At 46.6% G+C, this 27807-nt stretch overlaps 1 protein-coding gene and 1 non-coding gene across 13 annotated transcripts in view; both read right to left on the reverse strand.

The window, feature by feature from the left end:
- The window catches only part of MGA (MAX dimerization protein MGA), a 428176-nt gene that overhangs the window by 53835 nt on the left and 346534 nt on the right, over positions 1–27807 (reverse strand). For all 12 annotated transcript variants that reach the window (XM_063947913.1, XM_063947912.1, XM_063947915.1 and 9 more), the window contains 3 exons: positions 21009–21188; positions 20807–20918; positions 12575–12829 (listed from right to left, as the gene is read on the reverse strand). In XM_063947913.1, coding sequence (XP_063803983.1) covers positions 12575–12829; positions 20807–20918; positions 21009–21188 — 547 coding nt within the window. The remainder of the gene's footprint in view (positions 1–12574; positions 12830–20806; positions 20919–21008; positions 21189–27807) is intronic.
- Positions 8765–8885, reverse strand: LOC134981602 (U5 spliceosomal RNA). The gene has a single exon (XR_010190722.1). It is a non-coding gene; the product is annotated as a U5 spliceosomal RNA (small nuclear RNA).

Raw genomic sequence — 27807 nt, forward strand, 5'->3', positions numbered from 1 at the left:
TGTCGCATCCATAAACTTCTTCTGGCAGATATGGACATCGCACTTACTCTCGATGCCAGAGTGCAAATATCCCTCTGAGCATCTCGCATATAAAGAAAAGCATCCTTTAATTGCTCTATAGTCAATAAAATACTGTCCCTGTCCAGGGTATCAATATTTTCAGTCAGGGAATCCGACCAAACCACCCCAGCACTGCACATCCATGCTGAGGCGATGGCTGGTCGCAGTATAACACCTGTATGAGTGTATATACTTTTCAGGGTAGTTTCCAGCCTCCTATCAGCTGGATCCTTGAGGGCGGCCGTTTCAGGAGACGGTAACGCCACTTGTTTTGATAAGCGTGTGAGTGCCTTATCCACCCTAGGGGGTGTTTCCCAGCGCGCCCTAACCTCTGGCGGGAAAGGATATAATGCCAATAACTTCTTTGAAATTAGCAGTTTTCTATCGGGGTTAACCCACGCTTCATCACACACTTCATTCAATTCCTCTGATTCAGGAAAAACTACAGGTAGTTTTTTCAGACCCCACATAATACCCCTTTTTGTGGTACTTGCAGTATCAGAGATATGCAAAGCCTCCTTCATTGCCGTGATCATATAACGTGTGGCCCCTACTGGAAAATACGTTTGTTTCTTCACCGTCGACACCAGATTTAAAGGGCGTTTTACAGCCTCTGACGGTGTCGGAGACGCCTGGACAGGTACTAACTGGTTTGCCGGCCGTCTCATGTCGTCAACTGATTTTTGTAACGTGCTGACATTATCACGTAATTCCATAAACAAAGCCATCCATTCCGGTGTCGACTCCCTAGGGGGTGACATCACCATTACCGGCAATTGCTCCGCCTCCACACCAACATCGTCCTCATACATGTCGACACACACGTACCGACACACAGCAGACAAACAGGGAATGCTCTTATCGAAGACAGGACCCCACTAGCCCTTTGGGGAGACAGAGGGAGAGTTTGCCAGCACACACCCAAGCGCTATAAATATATAGGAACAACCCTACAGAAGTGTTGTTTCCTTTATAGCAGCTTAATATGTCAATATCGCCAAAAAAGTGCCCCCCCTCTCTGTTTTTTTACCGTTTCTGTAGTGCAGTGCAGGGGAGAGTCCTGGGAGCCTTCCTCGCAGCGGAGCTGTGCAGGAAAATGGCGCTGTGTGCTGAGGAGATAGGCCCCGCCCCCTATTTCGGCGGGCTCTTCTCCCGGTGTTTGTGAGACCTGGCAGGGGTTAAATACATCCATATAGCCCCAGGGGCTATATGTGATGTATTTTTAGCCAGAACAAGGTATTATCATTGCTGCCCAGGGCGCCCCCCCCCCCAGCGCCCTGCACCCTCAGTGACCGCTGGTGTGAAGTGTGCTGACAACAATGGCGCACAGCTGCAGTGCTGTGCGCTACCTCATGAAGACTGAAAAGTCTTCTGCCGCCGGTTTCTGGACCTCTTCACTTTTCGGCATCTGCAAGGGGGTCGGCGGCGCGGCTCCGGGACCGGACTCCATGGCTGGGCCTGTGTTCGATCCCTCTGGAGCTAATGGTGTCCAGTAGCCTAAGAAGCCAATCCATCCTGCACGCAGGTGAGTTCACTTCTTCTCCCCTAAGTCCCTCGTTGCAGTGAGCCTGTTGCCAGCAGGACTCACTGAAAATAAAAAACCTAATAACTTTTTCTAAGCAGCTCTTTAGGAGAGCCACCTAGATTGCACCCTGCTCGGACGGGCACAAAAACCTAACTGAGGCTTGGAGGAGGGTCATAGGTGGAGGAGCCAGTGCACACCACCTAGTCCTAAAGCTTTTATTTTTGTGCCCTGTCTCCTGCAGAGCCGCTAATCCCCATGGTCCTGACGGAGTCCCAGCATCCACTAGGACGTCAGAGAAATTTGATTTACATGCCGTAGCGACGAGGTCTGAGAGTCCCTCTCCAAACAATTCCTCACCCTTGTAAGGCAACAACTCCATATGTCTCTTGGAGTCGGCATCACCAGTCCACTGTCGGGCCCATAAGACACGCCTAGCAGAAATAGACATAGCGTTTATCCTGGAACCCAGTAAATTAATGTCTCTTTGAGCATCCCTCATATACAAGACCGCCTCCATCCCCCTGCCTCATGCCGTGAACATCTCAGCTTTGCTTGCATACTGCCATCAGGCTACCTCCCACTTGCCTGCACCTCTTGTCATCTGTCTGTCGCCCCTCCCCATTAGATTGTTAGCTCTTCAGAGCAGGGCCCTCTTTCCTCTTCTTATCTAAGCCCTCGTCTCAACACATTTCACTCACAGCTCTCCCCTACTCAACGACCATCTTTATCCTGCTAGTAAAGGCTCATCTCCATCTATGGCCACCAGCCTCCAGTAGTACGATGATCACTCCCTTGATACTTACATCTTAGCTGTATTATGTCTTGAGAATGTGTGGTGCTCTGTTACCTGTACTCTATTTCTGTTATTTATTTACTGTAATGCAATGTCTTGTCCCCTGTACTGTCCTTTGTACGGCGCTGCGAAACACATGTGGCGCCTTATAAATAAAATGTAATAATAATGATATGCCCTAGGGTCAATAAAATAGTATCCTTATCAAGAGTCTCAATATCCGTTGATGAGGAATCTGTCCATGCTGCTACAGCACTACAAACCCAGGCTGACGCAATAGCCGGTCTGAGTAACGTACCAGAATGTGTGTAAATGGACTTCAGGGTAACCTCCTGCTTGCGGTCAGCAGGATCCTTGAGGGTAGCCGTATCTTGGGATGGGTCCAAAATTCCGCCATGTCTTCATGAAATATCAAATAAGGGCTCTTACAGGATAAGGCCGCCAATTCATACACACGTCTGGCAGACGCCAATGCTATTAACATCACCATCTTCCAGGGGAGAAATTTTAACTCCACCCTATGTAAGGGTTCAAACCAGTCCGATTGGAGAAAGGACAGAACCACATTGAGGTCCCACGGAGCCGTAGGAGGCACAAAGGTGGTTGCATATGAACTCCCTTTAGGAAAGTCTATTTCTGGCAACAAGGCAAGCTGTTTCTGGAAGAAAATACAGAGTGCAGAAATCTGGACTTTAATGGAGCCTGAACCGTAGGGCCCATATCCACTCATGCTTGCAGGAAAAGTAGAAAACGACCAATTCTAAATTCCATGGGAGGAACCTTTCTACCTTCACACCAGGAAACATTTTTTCCAGATACGAAGATAATATTTTGACGTAACCATCTTCCTGGCCTGAACCATGGTGGAAATAACCCGGGAGGGAAGACCTTTTCTTGCTAGAATCTGCCTCTCAACTTTTAAGCCGTCAAACTGTAAGTCTGTATAGACTGGATAGACGAACGGACCTTGTTGAAGAAGATACTTTTGGAGCGGTAGAGGCCAGGGATCCTCCAGAGCTAAGGTTAGGATGTTCCGAGTACCACGCCTATTGAGGCCAATCCGGGGCAATTACAATTGCTTGAACGCTTTCCCTTCTTAGTCTTTTTAGAACCCTTGGGATTAGAGGTAGAGGAGGGAACAGGTACACAAACTGGAACGTCCAAGGTGTCGTCAGCACGTCCACTGCTACAGCCTGCGGATCCCTCGTTTTGGAACAGTAACGGCATAACTTCTTGTTGAGACGAGAAGCCATCAGTTCTATCTGCAGACAGCCCCACCGGTGAATTAACTGTTGAAACAACTGGGGATGTAGGCCCCATTCACCCGGATGGAGGTCATGTCTGCTGAGGAAGTCTGCTTCCCAGTTGTCCATTCCCGGAATGAATATGGCCGAGATGGCCCTTGCGTTGGCCTCTACCCAGAGGAGGATTTTTGACACTTCTCGCATCGCTGCTCTGCTTATTGTTCCCCTTGTCGGTTTATGTACGCCACCGCTGTGGCGTTGCCCGATTGAACCTGGATTGCCTGGCCCTTCAGGGGATGAGAAGCCTGCAGAAGAGCATTGTAAATTGCCCTGAGTTTCAGGATGCTTATCGGCAGAGCCGATTCCTGAACCAACCATATCCCCTGGAACTGGGACCCTTGGGTCACAGCCCCCCAATCCCAGAGGCTGGCATCCGCTGTGAGTAGAATCCATGAGTGGACATTGAAATTCCTGCCTTCTACCAGGTGAGGAACTTGTAGCCACCATAATAGAGAAATCCGTGCTTTTGGAGACCACTTCCTGATGCATGTGAAGGTGAGACCCCGACCATTTGCCCAGCAGATCCAGCTGAAATGGCCGGGCATAAAATCTGCCGTTTTGGAGTGCCTCGTAAGCAGCAACCATCGTGCCCATCAAGCGTATGCAAAGATGTAAGGATACCTTGCGTGGGTGGAGTATTGAGCGGACCATAGCCTGGATAGCCGAGGCCTTGTCCATCAGAAGAAACGCCTTTTGAGACACTATCAGATTTCATTCCCAGGAACTGAAGACGTTGGGTCGGTTCCAGGTGAGATTTCTGGAAATTCAGGATCCACCCATGATCCGTAAACAGGCGAGTCGTTAGATCGATGCTGTGCAATAGACCCTCCCTGGACATAACCTTTATCAGGAGATCGTCCAAGTAGGGGACTCCCATCATGCGCAGTTGCAGCATCATCTCCGCCATGACCTTTGTGAAGACCCACGGAGCTGTGGACAGGCCAAAGGGCAAGGCCTGAAACTGGAAATGGTCATCCAATATGGCGAACATAAGGTAAGCCTGATGAGGGGGCCACATGGGAATGTGTAGGTAAGCATCCTTGACATCTAGGGAAACCAGGAATTCACCGTCCTCTCCACCACTGCTCGTAGGGATTCCATCTTGAATTTGAACACCCGCAGGTACGGGTTTAGAGACTTCAGGTTTAAGATGGGTCGAACCGAACCGTCTGGTTTTGGAACAAAAAAGAGACTGGAGTAAAAATAGGATTTTGGTACTTACCAGGTAAATCCTTTTCTTTGAATCCATAGGGGGCACTGGAGTACTCTTGGGATATGGACGGGCGTAGCCGAACAAAGGCACTGAATATTCAAATTTAGGACTCTCCCCCCTCCATATCCCCGAGTACCTCAGTGTACTTTGTCAGTGTTTTTTACTGAGCGAACAGGATATAGAGAGGTTGACAATGGAGAATACCTATAACATAACGGACAACAACAAAGTTGACCCATAACCTTATTGTCAACTAAACAGTTGACACCTTAACCGATAGAACCTTATAATTTGAACCAATCGGTGAAAATGTGTTACCACAAGCTCCTCTGAGCTTAATATAAACCAAGTAAAACTTGTGACCCTAAGCTCCCTTGAGCTTAAAACAACCCAGGTAAAACTGCTCTGGGTGGGCGTCCAGTGCCCCCTATGGATTCAAAGAAAAGGATTTACCTGGTAAGTACCAAAATCCTATTTTCTTTATCATCCACTAGGGGTCACTGGAGTACTCTTGGGACGTACCAAAGCTTCCCTCGTGGGCGGGAGAGCTGTTTGATACTTGTAACAGTAGGCAGACCAAAGCTAGATGCTGATGGCGCCACCATTATAACGTGTAAACGTGCACAAACGTGGTGCACTGAAGGCTATGTAGCCGCGTCGTAGACGCTCCCCGACCCGCTGGGTCTGACATTCCCACAGAACCTGTGGGATGAGCTATTACTGACGTAGGCGATTGTAACTTAGCCTTAAAGGAACCCTGACTTGTAGTCATTATTATTATTCAACTGGATAATGTCTGCTGAGAAACTGGTTAACCCCAGTTGGCAGTATCATAGAGAACAAACAACGTATTCATATCACGTACTGTAGACGTTCGGGACATATATAAACGCGTAATGCGTGTACCACATTCAGAATTTTAGAATGTGCTGTCCACACAGGAACCACTATTGGTATATAGATGTGAAGGATACGAAAGCGGAATTCGTCGGAAGATCTGCTTTGTCATGAGAAAACTCAAATACGGTGGCTTGGACTACAAGGCACCCAAATATGAAAACAAAACCCTTGCCGAAGCCAAGGCTAGAAGAAAAATGTTTTCCAAAGTGAGAAACTTAATCCCCATTTGTTGTAAGGGTTCAAAATATGAAACTGTAAGAAATCTGAACCCAACCTCAAGTCGCCTGGCGCTGTAGGTGAGATAAATAGAGTCTGAACTCTGGTGACACCTTGTATAACGGTGTGTACAGACGCAATAAAGACAAACGTCTTTGAAGATAAGTTTACTACACAGATACCTGCATCCTCCGTGCAAGTAAACGCAGTTTTCCATACCACCCCGTTTCACAGAATACGGGTAACTTGAAGGATGATGTTGGAAACTTCCGAAGTTTACGACTTATGTAAGCACACGAAATTTTGTAATAATGAGCTGCCTTAAGCGGTCTACTAGCTCGTAACATGGTTGGTATAACCGACACTGTAATGCTCTATTTCTTAAGAGGGCGTTTGAACCCTCACCCCATCAACCGCAGCTGCGGTACATAGGTAATAGATACATAGGTAACTATGGGTAAAAGAACGTTCCCTGATGTAACAGTTTGGACGTATTATGAGCGCCCCAAGATCGTGTGCAAGTATTCCTTGGAAATTCGAGAAGCAACTTCTCCGACACACATGAGATACCATCAGTATGACTGTGACGAACTGTCTTATGATCCGTTTTGACAACGGAGAGAGCAGCGGAAAATGGTGGAGCCAGATACACGATGCTGAATGACCACATGAATGTGAGAGACTCCACCGCCACTGCCCTTGTGATCTGTTGTTTTGTACACATACTGAGCTTTTGTAATTGTGGCGAGATGCCATCATGTATACCTGAGGGTAACCCCCTTCTGTGTACTCACATATGAAACACCTCTGGATTTAATGTCCAGTTTTCAGGATCCAAATTCTGACGGGTGAGATCATCTGTCTAACAGATGTCCACTCACGGAATAATCTCTTGACATTTTCACATAATAGTGTTCTGAGCCATTGAGGATTGGGGTTACCTGCCGCATTGCCATGCGGCTTTTTTCTCTGTATGCAACTGCCGTTGCGTTGCCTGACTGCCCGTGGTCAGACTGAAAGCGAAGCATGTAGTGCATTTGTAAAATTCACGTAGTTCCAGAACATTTATCGACAGCAATCTATCGTGTTTTAGAACCTCTGTCGCTGATCTTTTGTAAACTACAACTCCTGAACCTCTGCGACTCTCGTCCAGAGTATTATACACCCTCACCCCTCTGTGGGAACGGCGAGTGAAGGGCGGCGAACTAAATCGCTTTAAAACGCATTATTATCTTAACTAGGTGAATACACCCATGTACCGTTAGTGTGCGTGATTTGCACTAATTACTATATGTACATTTGTTCTTGCTGGTGTAGTAGGTAAATTTATAATATTACCTAGGATTTGAGATCGTTTAGACGGAATTGTATTTTGAACGTGATCTGCCACCGCAGTATACCTTAGTAGCTCAAGTTAGAGGAACTTTGTTGAGACAGAGTTCTTATGAGCAGATCATCTAAGATAGAGAAACTCTGTTGCGACAGAGTTCTTATGTGAGATGAACTATCATCTTCCAACATCACTTTGGTAAATACCAGAGTATAAGAAACGGTAGACCTGAAATGGTTAATGGTTGTGGCGATTTGCAAACGCTAAAACCTGTGATGAGCAAACCGGAATGGGTATATCTGCATTGTGAAGATCAAGTGCAAGTATGCAATTTTGTGGCTCCAATCTGCCAATACTAACCGCAGCAAATCCATTTTCAAACTGCAGTAAGTGACTTGCTGATTGAAACTGCGACGGAGCTGTATGGTTTTGTTACCCCAAACAGAGGGGAATAAACAACCCTGACTCTGTTGTTGTACTACTGCCTGTATTATAAAGACAGCTGAAACCCAGCAGAGACCAAATGGCCACCTGCCAAACCGTTCGACTGAGGCAGTCATGTCCTTTCTAGCTGAAACCTCCATGAGTTGTTTGGAAACCCCTCAAAAGTAACATTTAAAGACACGCTTCCACAATTGGAAAAGAGGTCATCAAACTACTGGCTTGCTGACCGTAGCGTCCTGTCGTTACAAAGCGTGAGTGTTTTGTACCAACGCCTTGAAAACTGAAGTCTAAAGGGATTAAATGCCGAGCCAAGAATTCAGTTTTGATACTGGATGCGGTAATGGCTGAATATCAAATTTAGGACCAACAAGCTGTGGCCTTGTCGTGCTGAACTAGCGACAATGAAAAGTGAGATTCGAAGTACCGTCGTTAGAAGAAACTTACAGATATACTCTGCAGCTTCTTTTAACAGTAATCTCATTGTTTCCATACATAGTCTAGTGACCCAAATGTTTCTTGGGCCTTTATAATGTTTGACACAGACGCATTTAGCAATGGCGGATGGCGTCATCTTGGAAACGATTAAATAGTGGTCAAAGTGTACTAAGTGTAAAAATGGAGACATTGACTCACTGTAATTTAGCAATGTATGTTGGCAACAACCCTGCACTATCTGAGTGCTGGTCTAATGTAGCCTTCTCACTCGTAGTTATCGGTGTGAGATTTGACATAGAATCGTGCATTAAATTATAAGACCAGTTAAATAAACACTGTGATACCCAAAGGGAAATTGGCCCTTTGGAAAGACTGTCTTTTGTTAGAGCTGGCGGAATAACTTCCGAGACTCCTATGTTTATTTGAATTGCCAATGCTTAAAATAGGTTTAAAATTATTTTTGGTCTGCGCTAGAGCCTTACTCGCTATGCAGACAGACACCACAATAGGCAACGGACAGACATTGCACGCCTATGACGTTTTATGTCATATATATATTTTATTGCTGAACAGCATATTTATATTAAACTCATGGTTGTTTCTCTCTACGGAAATCTTTAGTAAAAAACGAAAGATGTATTCGCTGTGAAGAGAAACCAGAGTAATCTTTATGAAAAGCAGTTGATATGCATATGAAACCCGAACCAAATTCCTACTAACACCCCTGCGCCTTCTGGTGGCTTAGAGATGTAGGGCAGGAATGGTCTAGAATTATGTAGAAATACAGTTTACATGGCTAACTTATGCTGACCAAAAATTCCCACTAACACCCCTGCGCCTCTGGTGGCTCAGAGATGTAGGGCAGGAATGTTCCAGAATTACAACTTGGAAAACAACAGGAAGAATGTTTAAAATGGGCCCTTTGCCATGCTGACTGTGATAATCACAGAACAAATTACAAATGTTCCCGTGTTAATATAGACTATTATACAGTATAATCACAGGCCGGGTACAACACATGCTCTATGAATAAATAAATATATATATTCCAGATTAATATATTTATACAGCATCAATATAGGCTTAATAGCCTTTTTACAATGTTAATAACAGCCATTAATATATAGGCTCAAAAGCCTATTTCCATTATGCTGAAAAGCCTATTATACTGCCATCACAGACAGTAATATAGATAAATATATATATATTTAATATATAGGCTCAAAAACCTATTTCCATTATATATATATATGCTCAAAAGCCTATTATACTGCCATCACAGACAGTAATATAGATTAATATATATATATTTAATATATCTATATATAGGCTCAAAAACCTATGTACAATATATATATATAGGCTCAAAAGCCTATTACTGTCAGGACTTCTTATAAATATCTTCTTTACCTGCCAGCTCTCTTCCCCCCCCCACCGTCTCTGTACTGAGACTGCTGCGGCGGCCGACAGCCTCTGAGAAGAAATCACCCCTGCACTGAGGTCTGCTGTGGCCGTTGGGAGGGCGCCTGAGTGGGGAGATCAGCGGCGTGCCTGGAGCGCTTTCCCCCGCTGGCTAAACCCGGACAGAGCGGCTATAAGTATTGTCCCCCTGCTCTGCTGCCTTTGAGTGAGGAGAGCAGCCACGTGTTGTGCGGCCGAACGGAGCGCTCTGCGTAGCGGCTGGGCATAGCGCGTCTGAGCTCCCCCTGCTGTGCAGCCGGACGGAGCTCAGTATAAGCGCGAGGCACTTAACCCCCTCATAGCGGGGCGGCAGCCTGCGCTGACCGCCCCGTTCCCCAGCCTACCTTCCTTGCGACGCTGTAACTCCTGGCTGTGACGGGGCTTCTTGTGTGTAAGCTCCGTCCAGTTTCAGTGAAGTGAGTCATGGCTGTGACGGGGCTTCTTCTGTGTAAGCTCCGTCCAGTCTTCATTGATGTGACTCATGCTGTTTCAGTGTGAGTCATTCTGTAGTCCTGGCTGCAACGGGGCTTCTTTGTGTAAGCTCCGTTCAGCTCTGTAGTCCTGGCTGTGACGGGGCTTCTATGTGTAAGCTCCGTTCCAGTCAGCGTCCCAGTGATCTATGGCTGCGACGGGCTTCTTCTGTGCAAGGCCGTCCAGCTCTCTAGTCCTGGCTGCTCTTTTAGAAGCAGTGGGCTGTCTGTGGCTGTGAGGGTGCTCTTTGTGAGGACCGACACGCCATGCTGTCTGTGGCTGTGAGGGTGCTCTTTGTGAGGACCGACACGCCATGCGCTGTCCCTGCAGCGGCACTATCCCGGACCCATGTTTTTCCAGAAACTGGGAAGGGATGTGCTAAGTGTAAAATTAAAAATTAAAAATAAAAATGAAAAATAAAAATCCAAGTGTGGGTATACCACAAGCCTATGTTCGTGCTGTGAGCACCGAAAAAACACTGACAAAGTACACTGAGGTACTCGGGGATATGGAGGGGGGAGAGTCCTAAATTTGAATATTCAGTGCCTTTGTTCGGCTACGCCCGTCCATATCCCAAGAGTACTCCAGTGACCCCTAGTGGATGATAAAGAAAACCCCTTTTGTGTAACGGAGGAGGTACCGGAACCACCACCCCCGTCTGCAAAAGTCTTTGAATAGCCTCTTGCAAGGTAACTTTTGCTGCGGGTAAAGCTGGCAAGCCCGACTTGAAGAACCTGTGAGGAGGGAGTGCTTGAAAGAGGGTATCCCTGGGATACATTCTGAATCATGCTTTTAAAACTATCTAGCCAGTCAGGTGCCTGTGAACTGTGTCCCTGTGGAGATAAGGTACATTGTTCACACATGAGTGACCCCGCTGAAGACGGGGTAGAGTTACAAGCAGCCCATATAACCATGTCAACAGACATGTTACACAACTGTAATACAGCGCAGCCCACTCCACACAGACCCCAGAGCCCCTGGAGTGACACTGAGGTACGGATACAAGCACACAGAACACAGCAGCACAATGTGGTGAAGTATGTGTATGACCCGATAGTAGTGCAGCAGCGCTACCACTGGCATGCTCCCCCCTTTCTATGACCCCCTGGAACCAGCTTTACAGTCTGTAGCAGCGTGGGCCCTGGAGGAGCAGCGTGCATGCAGCCTTAAAGATCTGCAACAGCAGGGAATGGCACCTTCCCGCCGCTGGTCCCGCTCTAGGAAGCCCCGACCCTTGTAATGGCGAGCGGTCCCTATTACCAGTTTATACTGGCTACTTATAACAAACAGTAGAATATGCATTTTACAGTACACACAAAGCCTTGAGACAGTGAGCACTGCGGGGCAACAGCCCCGAGCCAGTTTTGTTCTCGGCGAGCACCGCAGCTCCGGGCCTGTGACCGTTGCGTGACTTGCCGCCAAAACTGCACCGGGGACCCGCTAACCGGGACCCCGGTGTAACACTTACCGCACCTTGGAACTTTGCCATCTGTTAGAGCGTGGCGGATAGCTGCTGGTGTGGGCACACATACTAACGATGTGTTATCAGTACCGCAGGAGCTCAGTGTCCTGTCAGCTGGGATTACGAACCATTAACTCTCAGGGGGTTGGTTCAGTCCCCCCTTTAAGTCCCATGAAGCGGGTAGCCTGGTTGCCAACCAGAGCTACCTAAAAATAATAAAGTAAAATCTCTGAAGCTCCAGAGAAATGCACCCGGCTACTTGGGCACATTTTTCTAAACCGAGTCTGGTAGGAGGGGCATAGAGGGGAGGAGCCAGCACACGCATACACACACTAAAAGGTTTTAAAGTGCCAGGCTCCAGTAGACCCGATCTAGACCCCATGGTACTAAAGTACAGAACCACAGTATCCACTAGAACGTAAGAGAAATAAATAATAAATAGTTGCAAATACGATGCACAACTACTGGTAAGACAGTGCTAAATAGGTATAAGGAGCTAGGACACACCAGGAGACTCTGCTGATTAATTTGATATGCGACACTTGCATATCTGTGTGCGACAGTCTAAATCTGTAAACAAAGTGCTACGATGCAGCAGCTTTGTCTCTTGTCCACGCCAAATTCCATTGTGCTAAGTACACAGACTCAATCGCACACATATATAAAAGTGTTGCATATCAAATAAAATCGCCAATCTCCTGATGCATCCTAGTTACATCGTATTGCAAGTAAGACCCGTTTTCGGGAAAAAAGTAGCAAAAAAGACACCTGGCGCTAGTAGTATCGCACAGGACTTGGCGGCTCAATCACGCCAGGTGCCTCTCATCACATGGCATATTGAGGCAAGTTCTATGAGGACACAACTGAAAGTGAAGAGTACAGCTTCACAATTTCAATTTACAGCCGTTTATCGCTAATGTACTTCTGAGAAAAATTTTACAGACGGTAATTCGGACTTACACTCCATAGAAAGCAACACAGGCTTCCTTGCAAGTATGATTGGTTTCTTAGTTTTACTACTTGACGCTTCATTTGTTTCCTCCTCCAGTTTCAAAGGTGGCGGTAAAGGATTTCTCTTTGGAGAAGGGCTGTTAGCAGATGATTTAAGAGGAGTAAGGTCCTCCTCCAAGTTAAGCTTCTTTCTCTCTGCTTCCACGGCTTTTTGCTTTGCGTATACGTACTCAAGTTTTTTCAGCACAACTTCTTTTGGTTTTCCTGTGGGAATATGAAAGCAGGGAACCATTATTATCACATGTACACGTTTCTACTACAGCTGAATTTAATGGAGGACACTTTCATGAAGATCACTAACTCAGCACAGTGCACATCGTACACAAGAATTCACTGATCATGTTCTGATGACCACAAGTATCAAATGTTGATTAGCAGAATGACCTTGCAGGGATTATGGGGCAGATGTATGAAGCCTGGAAAAGTGATAAAGCAATAATAAGCGCAAGGTGATAATGCACCAGCCAATCAGCTGCAATATGTAAATTTACAGTTAAGAGCTGATTGGCTGGTGCATTATCACTTTGCACTTATCACTTCTCCAGGCTTAATACATCTGCCACTATATTCCTTAGATTCAATAAGTGTGAACTGTATCCCAAGCCCAGGTGACTTACTTGATGATGGTGCAAGGCCGTAAACAAGTCATCCACAAAATTAGGATTTTAATTACCTACCAGTAAATCCTTTTCTCATAGTCCATAAGGGATATTGGGGAGACTTTGCACTATACCCCATCGTACTAAGGAGCCAGTGCACTTTAAATTTCTTCACTGGGTGTGCTGGCTCCTCCCCTCTATGGCCCCTCCTATAGGCAGTTATAGGTAAAACAGTTCCAGAAGGAAAAAGGACATATAGGAGAGAAGGAACAGGACAAAAAAGAGTGGTGAGATTTAACACCAGCACACCACGAACATATAACAACCAGCAACGGCTAGTAACAATAATAGCTACAGCTGAACAGGTAACCACATAACAGAGAACCTGCAGAAAAGTCAATGCACTGAGGAGGGCACCCAATATCCCTTATGGACTACGAGAAAAGAATTTACCGGTAGGTAATTAAAATCCTATTTTCTCTAGCATCCATAAGGGATATTGGGGAGACTTAGTACGATGGGGATGTCCCAAAGCTTCCAGAACGGGTGTGAATGTGCAGACACTGCTGCAGCACTGACTGCCCAAACTGGGTATCCCCTTTGGCCAGGGTATCAAACTTGTAGAACTTCACAAAGGTGTTCTTCCCCGACCAGGTAGCAATTCAGCATAGTTCCACGTGCAGCCGACCAGGAAGAGCCCACAGATCTTGTAGAGTGGGCTTTCAGAGACTAAGGAACAGGTAAGTCTGCTGACACATAGGCCTGTTGGATAGTAAGCCTAAGCCAACAAGCAATGGATTGCTTTGAAGCAGGATAACCCTTCTTCTGCGCATCATAGAGCACGAACAAGGTATCAGTCTTTCTGACACTTTCAGAAGTGTCAGAATTGGACGGAACCACAATAGGTTGATTAAAGGTGAAACGCAGAGTCAACCTTCGGCAGGAAGTGCTGCCTAGTCCTGAGCTCCGCTCTGTCCTCATAAAAGACCAAGTATGGACTTTTACACGATAAGGCCCCCAATTCTGAGACACGCCTAGCAGAAGCCAGGGCCAGTAACATCACTGTCTTCCACGTGAGGTACTTGTTTTCTACCTTCATCAGAGGCTCAAACCAGGAGGACTGTAGAAATTCCAACACCACATTCAAATCCCAGGGTGCCGTAGGCGGCACAAAAGGAGGTTGTATGTGGAGTACCCCTTGCAAGAAGGTCTGAACTTCTGGCAACAGTGCCAATTTCTTCTGGAAGAAAATGGAGAGCTGAAATCTGGACCTTAATGGAACCCAGACGCAAGCCCTTATCCACAACCAGCCTGCAGGAAACGTAAGAAACGTCCCAAGTGGAACTCTGCAGGTGCATACGTACGTTCCTCGCACTAAGAGACATATCATCTCCAGATATGATAGCGTTTTGTAGTGGTAGAGGCCAAGGGTCTTCGATTGACATGTCCAGAAGATCCGCTTACAACGCCCTGTGAGGCCAATACGGGGCAATCAGAATTGCCTCGTCTCCCTGATTTCTGATTTGCTTGAGCACCCTTGGGAGCAACGGAATTGGAGGAAACCGGTAGACCAGCCGGTAAGGCCAAGGCGACGTCAATGCGTCCCAGGCTCTGCTTTTTGTCCCTCCTTGCCAATTGATGTACAGCACTGCAGTGGCGTTGTCCGACTGAACTTGGATCGCATGATTTGTGAGCAGAGGAGAGGCTTGAAGCAGAGTATTGCAGATCGCCCGAAGTTCCAGAATATTGATAAGAAGGAGGGCTTCATGGGCTGACCACCTGTCCTGGAACTGCGCCCCTTGGGTGACAGCACCCCAGCACCCGTGGTGAGGAGGGTCTAGTCCCGAATCCCGAAACACCGGCCTTCCAGGAGATTGGAGGGCTGCAGCCACCACATGAGAGAAATCCTGGCCTGAGGTGACAACCGAATCATTCGGTGCATCTGTAGATGTGATCCGGACCACTTGCTCAGGAGATCCAATTAAAATGTTCTGGCATGGAACCTCCCATATTGGATTGCCTCGTAGGAGGCGACCATCTTCCCCAACAATCTGATGCAAAGATGGATGGATACATGAGCAGGTTTAAGCACCATGCGGACCATCTCCTCAAGTGTTCTCGCCTTGTACTCTGGGAGGAAGACCTTCTGGACCACCGTATCCAGTAACATCCCCAAAAACAGGAGCCGCTGAGTCGGTTCCAGGTGGGACTTCTGTAGATTGAGAATCCACCCATTGTGTGAGAGAAGTTGGATAGTGTGGTCGATACGGAGCAATAAAAGCTCCATGGATCTTGCTTTTATCAGAACATCGTCCAGGTAAGGCACAACATTGACCCCCTGGACCTGGAACATCATCTCCGCAATCACCTTCGTGAATACCCTCGGAGCTGTGGACAGGCCAAAGGGTAGTGCCTAGAACTGGTAATGATCGTCTAGTAGGGCAAACCTCAGATAAGCCTGATGAGGTGGCCAAATTGGAATATGAAGGTAGGCGTCCTTGATATCCAGGGAAACCAGGAACTCCTGTTCTTCCAGACCCGCAATCACTGCCCTCAGGGATTCCATTTTGAACTTGAAAACCTTTAGGTACGGATTCAAGGACGTTAGATTCAAAATGGGCCGTACCGAGCCGTCCGGCTTTGGAACCACAAACAGGTTGGAGTAATAACCCCTGCTTCGTTGTGGTATCGGTACTGGAACAATGACATGGAACTGGACCAACTTTCAGGTGGCCTGTTGCAACGTAACCTGTGTATCCTCCAAAGCTGGTAAGCTTGATTTGAAAAATCGTTGGGGAGGAGCACCGTAGAACTCCAGCTTGAAGCCCTGAGAAATTAGGTCCCTTAGCCAGGCATGCATGCAGGAGCTTTCCCAGATGTGGCTGAAGTGACGCAGTCAGGCTCCCACCTCGAGATCTCCTCGGGGTGGGTAGGTACAGTCATGCTGAGGACTTAGTGAAAGCAGAACTGGTGCCCTGTTCCTGAGAACCAGTGCTTGCAGGTCTTTTTGACTTACCTCTGGCCCTAGAACGAAATCTGTTGGACTGAAAGGACTGAACAGACGGCCCCGGGTAGGAACGCCTAGCCGGTGGGGCCCCAGAGGGGAGAAACGTGGATTTCCCAGCAGTGACTTTGGAAATCTACGTATCCAACTCAACCGCAAGAGCCATTCCTCCGAAAAGGGGACTGCGCTTGGATTCTGCGTTTGCTATCCACTGACGCAACCACAAAGCCCTGCGCGCCGACACTGCCATAGCAGAAATCCTAGCATTAATATTACCTACCTCCTTGAGCAAGTCACACAGGACGCGTGTAGTGTCCTGAATGTCCTTGAGGAGAGTCACCATAGTGACCAGAGGCATAGACCCTGAGAGGCCCTCCTGAATCTGGGTAGCCCACATGTGAATGGCATGGGTCATCCAGCAACCTGCTATGACCGGCCTCTGCAATATACCTGCTGCCATGTAAATAGATTTGAGTGTGGTCTATCTTTCTGTCCCGAGGATCCTTCATGGTAAAGGAGCCCGGTACAGGCAGCAACGCCTTTTTGGAGACTGATAAATCAATGCCCGGGTGTTCTTCCCAGAATTTCCTACCTTCAGGAGCAAACGGGAAAGTGCGCAAAAACTTTTTGGACACTTGGAATTTTTTGTCTGGATTTTTCCAGGCCAACTTAAATAGGTCATCTAACTCTGCAGAATCAGGGAAAGTGACATTTGGCTTGTTTTGTGTAAAGAAAAATGACTGCTGTGACGCAGTGTTCTCTAGAGGGAGCTTTAACATGTTCCGTATAGCCAGAATGAGGGGTTCAATACCCAGAGCAGAATCAGTATCCCCACTAATGGGATCTACGTCCTCCTCATCCTCCTGTATATCCTGCTCTGAATCAGAGAGTAGGGCAGGTAAACCACGCTTTTGTGGACCTGCATGAGAGATGGAGGGCTGTGTAAAATCTGCCCTAGCAGTTAAATCTGCAACAGCCTGTTGTAGTAGCTGAGTTTTCTGAACATTAGCAGACAGTTGTGATGACATATCAGACATCATAGTTTTAAGAGCCCCTAGCCAGGAGGGCTCTGGACCCTCTCCCCCAGCCCCTTCACTGAGTCGTGAAGATTAGCTGCATTGTTCACATGAAACAGAATCAGTAGCTAAGGGAGAGAATCTAGTGTGGCATACACTACAGAGTTTGTGTTTACCCATGCTTACAGTAAACACAATGACCTACACATACACACAGACCGTAATACTGATTAAGCCTGCCCTTACTGTATGCGAGAGTAGACACACAGAGACATCAGCACACCCCTAGCTGTACAGCCCCAGTGAGGCTGTCAGCTAATTATATTACAGTGAAACCGCAAATTCTGTCCTGTAGAGGACCCAGATTGTGAACAATAGCGTCTCTCCCCCTTAGCTACAGCATGTACCAGTTTTCCAGTGTGTCTTGGGAGTCAGCAAGAGCTGTGTGTGCTGATTGCTGCTGTAGTAAGCAGAGGAAGGCGCCAAAATGCCTCTGGTCCCGCTCTGAGGTAGATCCCCTTCCCCCCAACCCCCCAATGGCGCCGGAGCTACAGCTTTTTTTATACTGCTAATGTCCCCAATCATGCTTAAAAACATTGCACCAGTGATAGTTTAAGCCATCCTGAGCCAGTTTACACGGGGGGCCATAGCGGGGCCTCCGGTTTGTACTCACCACAGACGTCACCTACAGGCTAGTGTTAGGGGTGTGCGGTGTGCTGCGAATGCGACAGCCAAGGAGCAGTGCCCCACTGAACAAAACCACCCAGGATGGTGGTCCTGCAGCGGGAGAGTCTTGCAACGGGGTCTGCAGCTCTCAAGCCCGGTGACCGCCGCCCCCCCCCCCCCCCCCCCCCATTACTTCCGACGGTGCAGGTATGCTGTTGCCCAAAAAGCATACCAAAAATAATAAAAGTTTAAAAGAAATTGAAGAAAACTCTCTGGAGCTGCAGAGATGTGCATCCTCTCCTGAGGGCACTTTTTTCTTAGCTGCCTGTGGGAGGGGGTATAGAGGGGAGGAGCCAGCACACCCAGTGAAGACATTTAAAGTGCACCAGCTCCTTTGGATCCCATCTATACCCCATCATACTAAGTCTCCCTAATATCCCTTATGGATGCTAGAGAAAGGAATCATCATAACAACCAGGTGAATAAGAAGAGAAGCCATGGAAGCAAATGACCCTGGAGTGGAATTGAAGCGGCCAAATACAAAGGAATGGGTTGGGTACAAAATCCGGAATTTGGGATCCAGTCAGAATACCAACATCGGACTCCCAACGGATCCTGGTAAGTATTCTTACCATACACTATCCCTAACCCACCCCTCCTGCAGCGTAACACCAACGCTTAACCCCCACAGCCTAACCCTTCCCCTCTTGTGCCTAACCCAAGTACTTTCCAGCAGTACCTGCCGGTCGTCTTGACTGTTGGGATCCTGACCGCATCCACTTAAATCGAGAGTCCGTGAAAGACAAATTAAAGGAAGCACTGAAGCGGATAATAAATGGAGTTATGAAGATACACATCCTTGCTTCCCAGGGATATGAGAGTGATCAGCGGTCTACACGTCTGCTTTTTAACCACTTGAATGGCATGGTCTCATCAAATGTGACCACACCAGGATGGGATTTCTCGGACATGGTTGCATCTGATGCAGCCAGTCGGAAAGCTCGAACTGTGCATAATAGAGTCTTCCTACGATTCCGCTCTCAGAGGGATCTCCCGGCCCCTCTGTTCCCCGGTTCCCTCCGCTCCCTGTCGAGCTGTCAATCACTACTGATCAGCCAGCCCAGCACCACCCCCCACCACGCGGCTGTATGTTTTTTTTCCAACTCATCTAATCATATCATGTGATCCAATCGCATACTTATACCTTGAGCTCTGCACGTTTTGTGCAATTCAAAAAAAAAAATGTAACTAGAATTGTGGGTACATTATATATAACTACATTGTGCATTAAATGCTGTAATATACACGATACTTCAGCATCACCTATAAACATGCACAATAAAAATGTGTGTGTGCAGTAATTGAATGGACTATTAATTTCTGGGGCCGGATGTAATGGCGCCCGAGTTCAACGGCCGTGCGGGATGTCAGCCAAACTCTGCATTTTTCTTTTATTAAAGGGGCAAACACTAACACCCCCCTTTCACACTGCCAATGCCGGATCCCACCCGGGAATTGGAAACGGGACCTTCTCGGGTGGGATCCAGCATTGGACGCTGCTGCTGGCTTCCTCGACCCGGCAATATGCTGGGCGGGTTGCCATAGCAGCGGGGGTGCAGAAGCGGAGCTGGGAGATGAGATCATCTCCGCGCCGCCTCTCCCTGTTGTAGTAAACGGGTCCCGGGTAGCCTGTTTACACTGCCATTGACCAGTTATTCAACCCGGGTATAACACTGCTTTATTCCCGGGTTGAATTGCCGAGTCAGGCGACCTTGGATTTCCGACACTGCGCTTTCACACCACACGCTGACCCGTGTCGACGTGGCAATATGCCATGTCGATACCAGGTTATTTGTTCGGTGTGAAAGGGGTTTTACAAAGCATGGTTCTGCCTTGTGATTGCCCCTTTAGAAAAAACATCAGAATTTAGCCTGAATTCCGCAAGGCCTCCGAATTCGGATGCCATTACATCTGGCCCATTCACACTACCGCAAAAACCCGGGTCATCGCTGGGTTAACCCGAGTTGCAGCTTAGTGTGAAAGGGTTAACTTGGTTCCAGTGACCCAAGAATCCAACCTGGGTTGTTCCAGGAAGGTCCCAGTTTACGGAGCAGTGTGAACGGGTAACCTGGGTCGTCTGACCCATGTCCCGTTCACGGCATAGAGAAAGCCACAGTCCATGCAATATTCCAGGTCCAGCCTGCAGTGTGAATGGGTTTCAAACCGCTGTGACAAGGCTTGAAACCCATGTTCAGTGACCCGGGATAGCAGTATGAAAGGGGTATAATTAATAGATCACATAACCTGTATCTGTATAAATGGCACAATCTGATAATAATATAATATACAACTTAAAGAAAACCGTATTAGATCAAAGCAGCCCTCTTAACTACAGTGTACAGGTTGAGTCTCCCTTATCCAAAATGCTTGGGACCAGAGGTATTTTAGATATGGGATTTTTCCGTATTTTGGAATAATTGTATACTATAATGAGATATCATGGTGATGGGACCTAAATCTAAGCACAGAATACATTTATGTTACATATACACATTATACACACAGCCTGAAGGTCATTTTAGCCAATATTTTTTATAACTTTGTACATTAAACAAAGTGTGTGTACATTCACACAATTCACTTTTGTTTCATATACACCTTATACACAGCCTGAAGGTCATTTAATACAATATTTTTAATAACTTTGTGTATTAAACAAAGTTTGTGTACATTGAGCCATCAGAAAACAAAGGTTTCACTATCTCACTCTCACTCAAAAAAGTCCGTATTTCGGAATATTCCGTATTTCGGAATATTTGGATATGGGATACTCAACCTGTAATACTTTTGTATCAGCTTAACACCAAAGTGTTTTCCTTAACCACAATCCACCAACCTGAAAGTTTTGACAATTTCTTGATCAATTTACTCTGTTTCTGAGACAAGGAGGTCTTTTTCCTTATAAGCGTGTCTGCAGAATCAGTCAACCCCTCAATCTCCTCTATGGCCTGAAAGTAAAGGGAAAATAATTAAAAACAGTTATGTTTACAATTAAATATTAAATAAACTACCTCACATTTAAAACCATTTAAACTGACCTGTTTAAGTATATAGCTCTTTGAAACTTTTGGAAGATTGTGAAGTCCAAGAGCATTTTTCAACTCGTCAAAGAGATCCCTCATATCATTTCTTCTCTTACGCTCATTTGCAGTGTGGTTTCGACGATAATATACGTTGTAATTTTTATCATCTACCGTAGAAATATAATTTCCATTCATCTTCATTAAAAAAAACAAAAAACAGAAAACAACGGAAAACATTAATTAGGTATCCGTTGATTCTTCTATAATACATTTCCATGTTTTCTTATGCTCCTATATGCCATAATATTGTAAAGCATTAAAAGTTGATCCTGACAAAGATAGAAGTAGGGTGAGCTATCACTGCAACCCAAATGCTAAACAGATATCAACTGCATGTTTGATTACCTGAACTGATACTTTTTTTTGGCTTAAAAAGGATGCTAATTTTGGACATAAGGTTCTGCAGAAGAAGCTGAAATAGAAAATAGCAAATTATACTTGCCTATAATTTTGTTTCTTTTTCATCCACTAGGGGTCACTGGAGTACTCTTGGGATATGGACGGCTTCCGCAGGAACAGGGCACTGAATATTTAAATTTAGAACTCTCCTCCCCTCCATATCCCAGAGTACCTCAGTGTTTTTTCTGTGCTCAACGCACTAACAAGGCTTGTGTGGAGCTCCCACACTTATTTTGAATATATTTCTATTTTTATTTTTACTGTTTAACAACTTTATCCACATCCCTTCCCCCTTCCAAAAGACGTGGGTCCGGGATAGTGTCGGTCCTCACTACAGAGCACCCTCACAGCCAAGTGCAGACTACCTGCAGAAAAGGCTGGACGGAGCTTGCAGAGAAGCCCCGTCATAGCCCCTCACCACAGGCGTCCAGGTATGTTGGGAGACGGGGCGGTCAGCTCACGCTGCCGCCCCGCTGTGTGGGGACACTGTACTGTAAAGCGCCGCCCGCCCCGCCCGCCGCTATGTGAGCCGCCCGCCGCCGCTGATTGATCTCAGTCAGTCAGGGTGTTAGTGGGAATCTGGGATCACATTTCATATAGTACTGGCCACGTGTACTGCACTTGTCCAGATATATATATATATATATATATATATATATATATATATATATATATATATATATATATAGCAGATGTGGACCGGCACTCCTCCTGACGGACACTCGTGACCCTGGTGCCTCCTGGTAACAATGTGCAATATCCCAATAAAGATGACAGCGGCACTCAGGGTTTTGTAAATGTGCAAAAAGTTGTATTCAAAACATGAATAAATAAGCCGACGTTTCGGGGCTTACCCGCCCCTTTGTCAAAAGTTTTTTAGATCAGTGCGCTTATCCTGCAATAGGGGTCAGTCACAAGCGGTTTACAAAGTCTAAAAAAACGTCACAGTCCTCAGTAAATTGGTCGGATCGTCAAAATCCTTTGGGCCCACTCCAGACTTCCTGGCGGCAGCTCAGTTCTTCAGTAAATGACCCGTGTATACTCAGTCATGGAATTTAAATGGTACTAGGAAAGAAGAACAAGCGCCTTATGGTGCAGTAATTTTGTTAATAGTGTATTTATAAACACAAATAATGGAGAGATCCGTACCAGATAGCAACTTGTGTCAAGGCCTATCAATTCCTTATCCAGTGGCTGTTCTCCACCTGTAGGAGCTGTAGTCTTGAAGCTTTGTATGCACAGCAAATTACTGAAGTCAGGGAACTATGGCTGAAGGCTGTATAGAAATGCAGAGATAAGCGGAGTGGAGCTCCGAAGACAATGATTTGCAGGTTTCACAGGCAAGGGACTCAGCAATGCAGGACAAAACACTCTGAAGTCAGGAACAGCAGTATAGCTTATTGCAAGCAAGAGCTTGGGAAGCAGGTTAGTACTCAAGGATGAGACATGTTGTTCATCCTTGAGTACTAACCTAACCCAGATACTGGTGTACATGAACGGATGCAACTTATTGTACATGCTGCCTATGCTGTATTTTCCTGATGATGATCCTGATGGATCGAAACGTTGAAAGAACTCTCCTTGTGAAATCACCTTGATAAGTATAAATAAAATATTCAATGCTTTTCACGTGCAAAACTCTGGTGAGTGCCCCTTTATGCTGTCTTTCTATATATATATATATATATATATATATATATATATACACACATATACATACATACATATACATATATACATAGACACACCTTAGTACTATTTTACAGAGTCGTGCAAGTTGTCTGTCTTTGTATATTGTATTGTCTGTCTGCATAATGAGTAAGGCACCAGCAAAAACTAAAAAGCAGTTTCACTGCAATGTATGTAGTGTGTTACCGGATGGATCTACCACATGTACAGTATGTTTTGTGGATTCAGCTACGAATACAATTTCTGCTCCGGTTTCATCCCCGGACCCTCCATGGGCTACGCTAACAGATGTCATGGCTGGATTGCAATCAGAATTGGCCGCCGCTTGACAAGAGCGGGAAGCGGCAAGATCTGAGTCTAGGGTGAGACTGCTAGAACTACCGGAGGGGTCTCAGCCTTGCCATAAGTCCAAGTCCATTTTGGGTAGAAGGGATAAATTTCATTTGTCTTATGATTTACCGGTTTCTGCTATGTTGCATTCTGACGATTCTATGCCAGACCTCACTGCACAAGATGAGGGTGAGGAGGGCGAAGTGGACCAGCAGTCAGATAGTGAAGATTTTGACAGCTCAGGCATTGATAATCTCATCAGGGCAGTGCGTCAGTCTCTGAGTCTCTGAAGGAGAGTCTCTGAGGAGCCTCTGACAAATGATGAAGTCGTCTTTACTAAACAAAAGATCTCCAATGTGTTTTCCTATTTCGGAATCTCTTAATAAGATGTTAGTAGAAACACGGAAGAATTCGGATAAACGGTTTTCTATACCTCACAGATTTAAGTCTAGTTACCCGTTTCCAGAGTCTGTGACATGTACATGGGAGAATCCGCCAATGGTGGATTTGTCTGTGTCAAAACTTACAAAGAAATTAACCATACCAGTACCAACTGCTACTACGCTTAAAGACCCTTCAGACCGTAAAATAGAAGCTATGCAAAAGTCCATGTATATAGAGCAGCAGGAGTGTTGCTTAGACCTGGGTTGGTTGGCATTTGGGTAACTAAGGCGCTAATGGTATGGATAACAGAACTCAAGTCTGCCCTACATGACGATCACCTTATACTTCTTGCTGATCAAATCTGTGAAGCTGCTGAGTATCTATGTACAGCTTCTACTGACGTCTGTCGGCTCAATTCTCGCATTTCATCGTCGCTAGTTACAGTACGATGAGCACTCTGGCTGCGTTCTTGACAAGCGGAGGCAGAGGTCAAAAGAGGTATAGAGGCGTTACCTTACGGTGGCGAGAAGTTGTTTGGTCCTGAATTGGACAAATGGATTTCTGAGGCCACTAGAGGAAAGACTGTTTTCTTACCATTGCCTCCAACGGTACCTAGACGGAAATACTCTGGCCCGGCGTTCAAATCCTTTAGACCTCAGCCCTTTCGAGGCCGTGGTAGAGTAACAGCCATGCCTGGCAGAAGAGGTCGAGGACGTGGTTTCCAACAAAAGTACACCAGTCGTCAGGACGCTAAGGTCACCGACAAGCCAGTGGCATGACGGGCTCCCAGCCCATCTCGGATCTCCAGTTGTGGGAGCACGCCTTCAGACGTTTCATTTGGCGTGGTTCCAGACGTCCACAGATGGGTTGATCCGCAATTTAGTGCTAAAAGGTTACAAAATAGAGTTCGACTGTCTCCCGCCACTGCGGTTTTTCAAGACAGGACTGCCTCTGTCGGACGACAAGAGGGCGGTTCTGCAAATTGGCATTCAGTCTCTGCTGGATTCAGCAGTTTTGATTCCGGTTCCTGTACACCAACAAGGTCAGGGTTATTATTCCAGTCTGTTTGTGGTACCAAAGCCGGATGGCTCGGTCAGGCCAATATTGAACTTAAAGGGCCTCAATCAGTACGTCACGTACTACAGACTCAAGATGGAATCTCTGAGGTCAGTAATTGCAGGTTTAGAGCCACAGGAATTCACGATTGCGCTGGATCTCAAGGATGCGTACTTACACATTCCGATTTGGCCACCTCATCAGAGGTTCTTGCGTTTTGCAATACGGCAGAACCATTACCAGTTTCAGGCTTTACCGTTTGGCCTCTCGTCAGCGCCTCGGGTGTTGACCAAAGTGATGTCTGTGATGATAGCGCATCTCAGATACATGGGAGTGATAATAGTTCCGTACTTGGACGATCTGCTCATCAAAGCTTAGTCTCAACAGATGCTCCTCCAACATGCGTTGCTAACGTACAATGTACTAGTTCAGCACGGTTGGATTGTCAACTTCAAGAAATCACATCTAATTCCGTCTCAACGACTTCAATTCCTAGGTATGATTCTCGATACGGTAAATCAAAGAATTTACTTACCAGAACAGAAAGTACAGATTATTCGTCATCTGGTACAATTAGTGCTCAAGCCACGCACAGTCTCGGTACATTTGTGCATTCGCCTCTTAGGCACAATGATGGCGGCTTTCGAATCGCTTCAGTTCGGAAGATTTCACTCACGTCCTTTTCAACTGGATGTGCTCGCACAGTGGTCAGGCTCGCATCTGCAGATTCACCACAGGGTGAGGTTGTCGCCACGGGCCAGAGTATCTCTACTCTGGTGGCTCAAAGTACACAATCTAACCGCAGGAAAACGGTTCGGCGCCTGGAATTGGATAATTCTAACGACGGACGAGAGTCTCAGAGGTTGGGGAGCTGTAGTTCAAAATTGTCAGCTCCAGGGTCTCTGGGCGGATCACGAAAGATTGCAGTCTATAAATGTCCTGGAACTCCGGGCAATTTACAATGCACTACGACAAGCAGTGCACATGCTTTGGTCTCAGACTGTCCAGGTGCAGTCAGACAACGCGACGGCGGTCGCGTACATCAACAAACAAGGAGGCAATGGCAATGCGGGAAGTAGCTCGAATCCTCAATTGGGCCAAGCATCACCAAGTGATATTGTCGGCAGTGTTCATTCCGGGAGTGGACAACTGGGAGGCGGATTATCTCAGCCGTCGGGATTTTCATCCAGGAGAATGGGCATTAAATCCAGAAGTGTTTCACATGTTGGTCCAGAGGTGAGGTTACCCTCAAGGGGACCTGATGGCATCTCGCCACAATCACCAAACGCCCCAGTATGTGTCCAGAACGCGAGATCCAAAGGCAGTGGCGGTAGATGCTGTCACAATCGCGTGGCAGTACAGCCTCGTGTATCTGTTTCCAACGTTTTCCGCTGCTCTCTGTCGCTAAAACGGATCACAAGAGAGTCCGTCACAGTCATACTGGTGATGCCTCATTGGTCTCGGAGAGCTTGGTTCTCGGATCTCCGCGGACTACTCGCAGACGATCCTTGGCCGCTCCCACTTCGTCCGGACCTGTTACAACAGGGTCCGTTCCTTTACCCCGATTTACAGCGGCTGCGTTTTACGGGGTGGCTGTTGAGACCGCCCTCTTAAGAAGAGAGGGCATTTCAGAATCGGTTATACCAACCATGTTACGTGCTAGGAAGCCAGTTACGGCAGCTCATTATTACAGAATTTGGCGTGCCTATATAGGTTGGTGTGAAGCTCGTAAGTTTCCGACATCATCTTTCAAGTTATCCCGTCTTTTGTTATTTCTACAGACGGGGTTAGATGGAGGACTGCGTTTATCTACACTAAAGGTGCAGGTATCTGCTTTGTCAATTTACTTTCAAAGACGATTGGCTCTATTGCCGTCTGTACACACCTTTCTGCAAAGTGTCCTCACAGTGCAGCCTCCATTCATTCCACCTACAGTGCCATGGGACTTGAATCTGGTTTTAGATTTCTTACAGTCTTCATATTTTGAACCCTTACAACAAGTGGATATTAAGTTTCTCACTTGGAAAACAATGTTTCTACTAGCCTTAGCTTCGGCAAGGCGTGTTTCAGATTTGGGTGCCTCGTCATGCAAACCACCGTATTTGGTGTTTCATGATGACAGAGCGGAACTTCGGACGAATCCCGCTTTCTTACCAAAGGTAGTGTCATCTTTTCACATCAATCAACCAATAGTAGTTCCTGTGTTGACAGGACATTCTGGAACTTTGGATGTGGTACGCGCATTACGCGTTTATGTATCCCGAACGTCTACAGTTCGTAAGACGGATACGTTGTTTGTTCTCTATGATGCTGCCAGGATGGGTTGGCCAGCTTCTAAGCAGACCTTATCCAGATGGATAAAACGGACCATACATCAGGCTTACCTTCATGCTAGGTTACAGCCGCCTACATCAGTAACAGCTCATTCCACACGTTCTGTGGGAACTTCATGGGCAGCTGGTTGTGGGGCTTCTACGACGCAGCTTTGCCGTGCGGCTACATGGTCATCAGTGCACACGTTTGTCCGCTTTTACAAGTTTGATACGTTTGCGGCATCAGCATCTAGCTTTGGCCGCCTAGTGTTACAGGTGCCAAACAGCTCTCCCGCCCACGGGGGAAGCTTTGGTACGTCCCAAGAGTACTCCAGTGACCCCTAGTGGATGAAAAAGAAAAATAAGATTTTACTCACCGGTAAATCTATTTCTCGTAGTCCGTAGTGGATGCTGGGGACTCCGTAAGGACCATGGGGAATAGACGGCTCCCCAGGAGACTGGGCACATCTAAAGAAAGCTTTAGGACTATCTGGTGTGCACTGGCTCCTCCCCCTATGACCCTCCTCCAAGCCTCAGTTAGGACACTGTGCCCGGAAGAGCTGACACAATAAGGAAGGATTTTG

The sequence above is a fragment of the Pseudophryne corroboree genome, chromosome 12 (assembly GCF_028390025.1).
Source record: "Pseudophryne corroboree isolate aPseCor3 chromosome 12, aPseCor3.hap2, whole genome shotgun sequence".
NCBI classification, from domain to species: Eukaryota; Metazoa; Chordata; class Amphibia; order Anura; family Myobatrachidae; genus Pseudophryne; species Pseudophryne corroboree.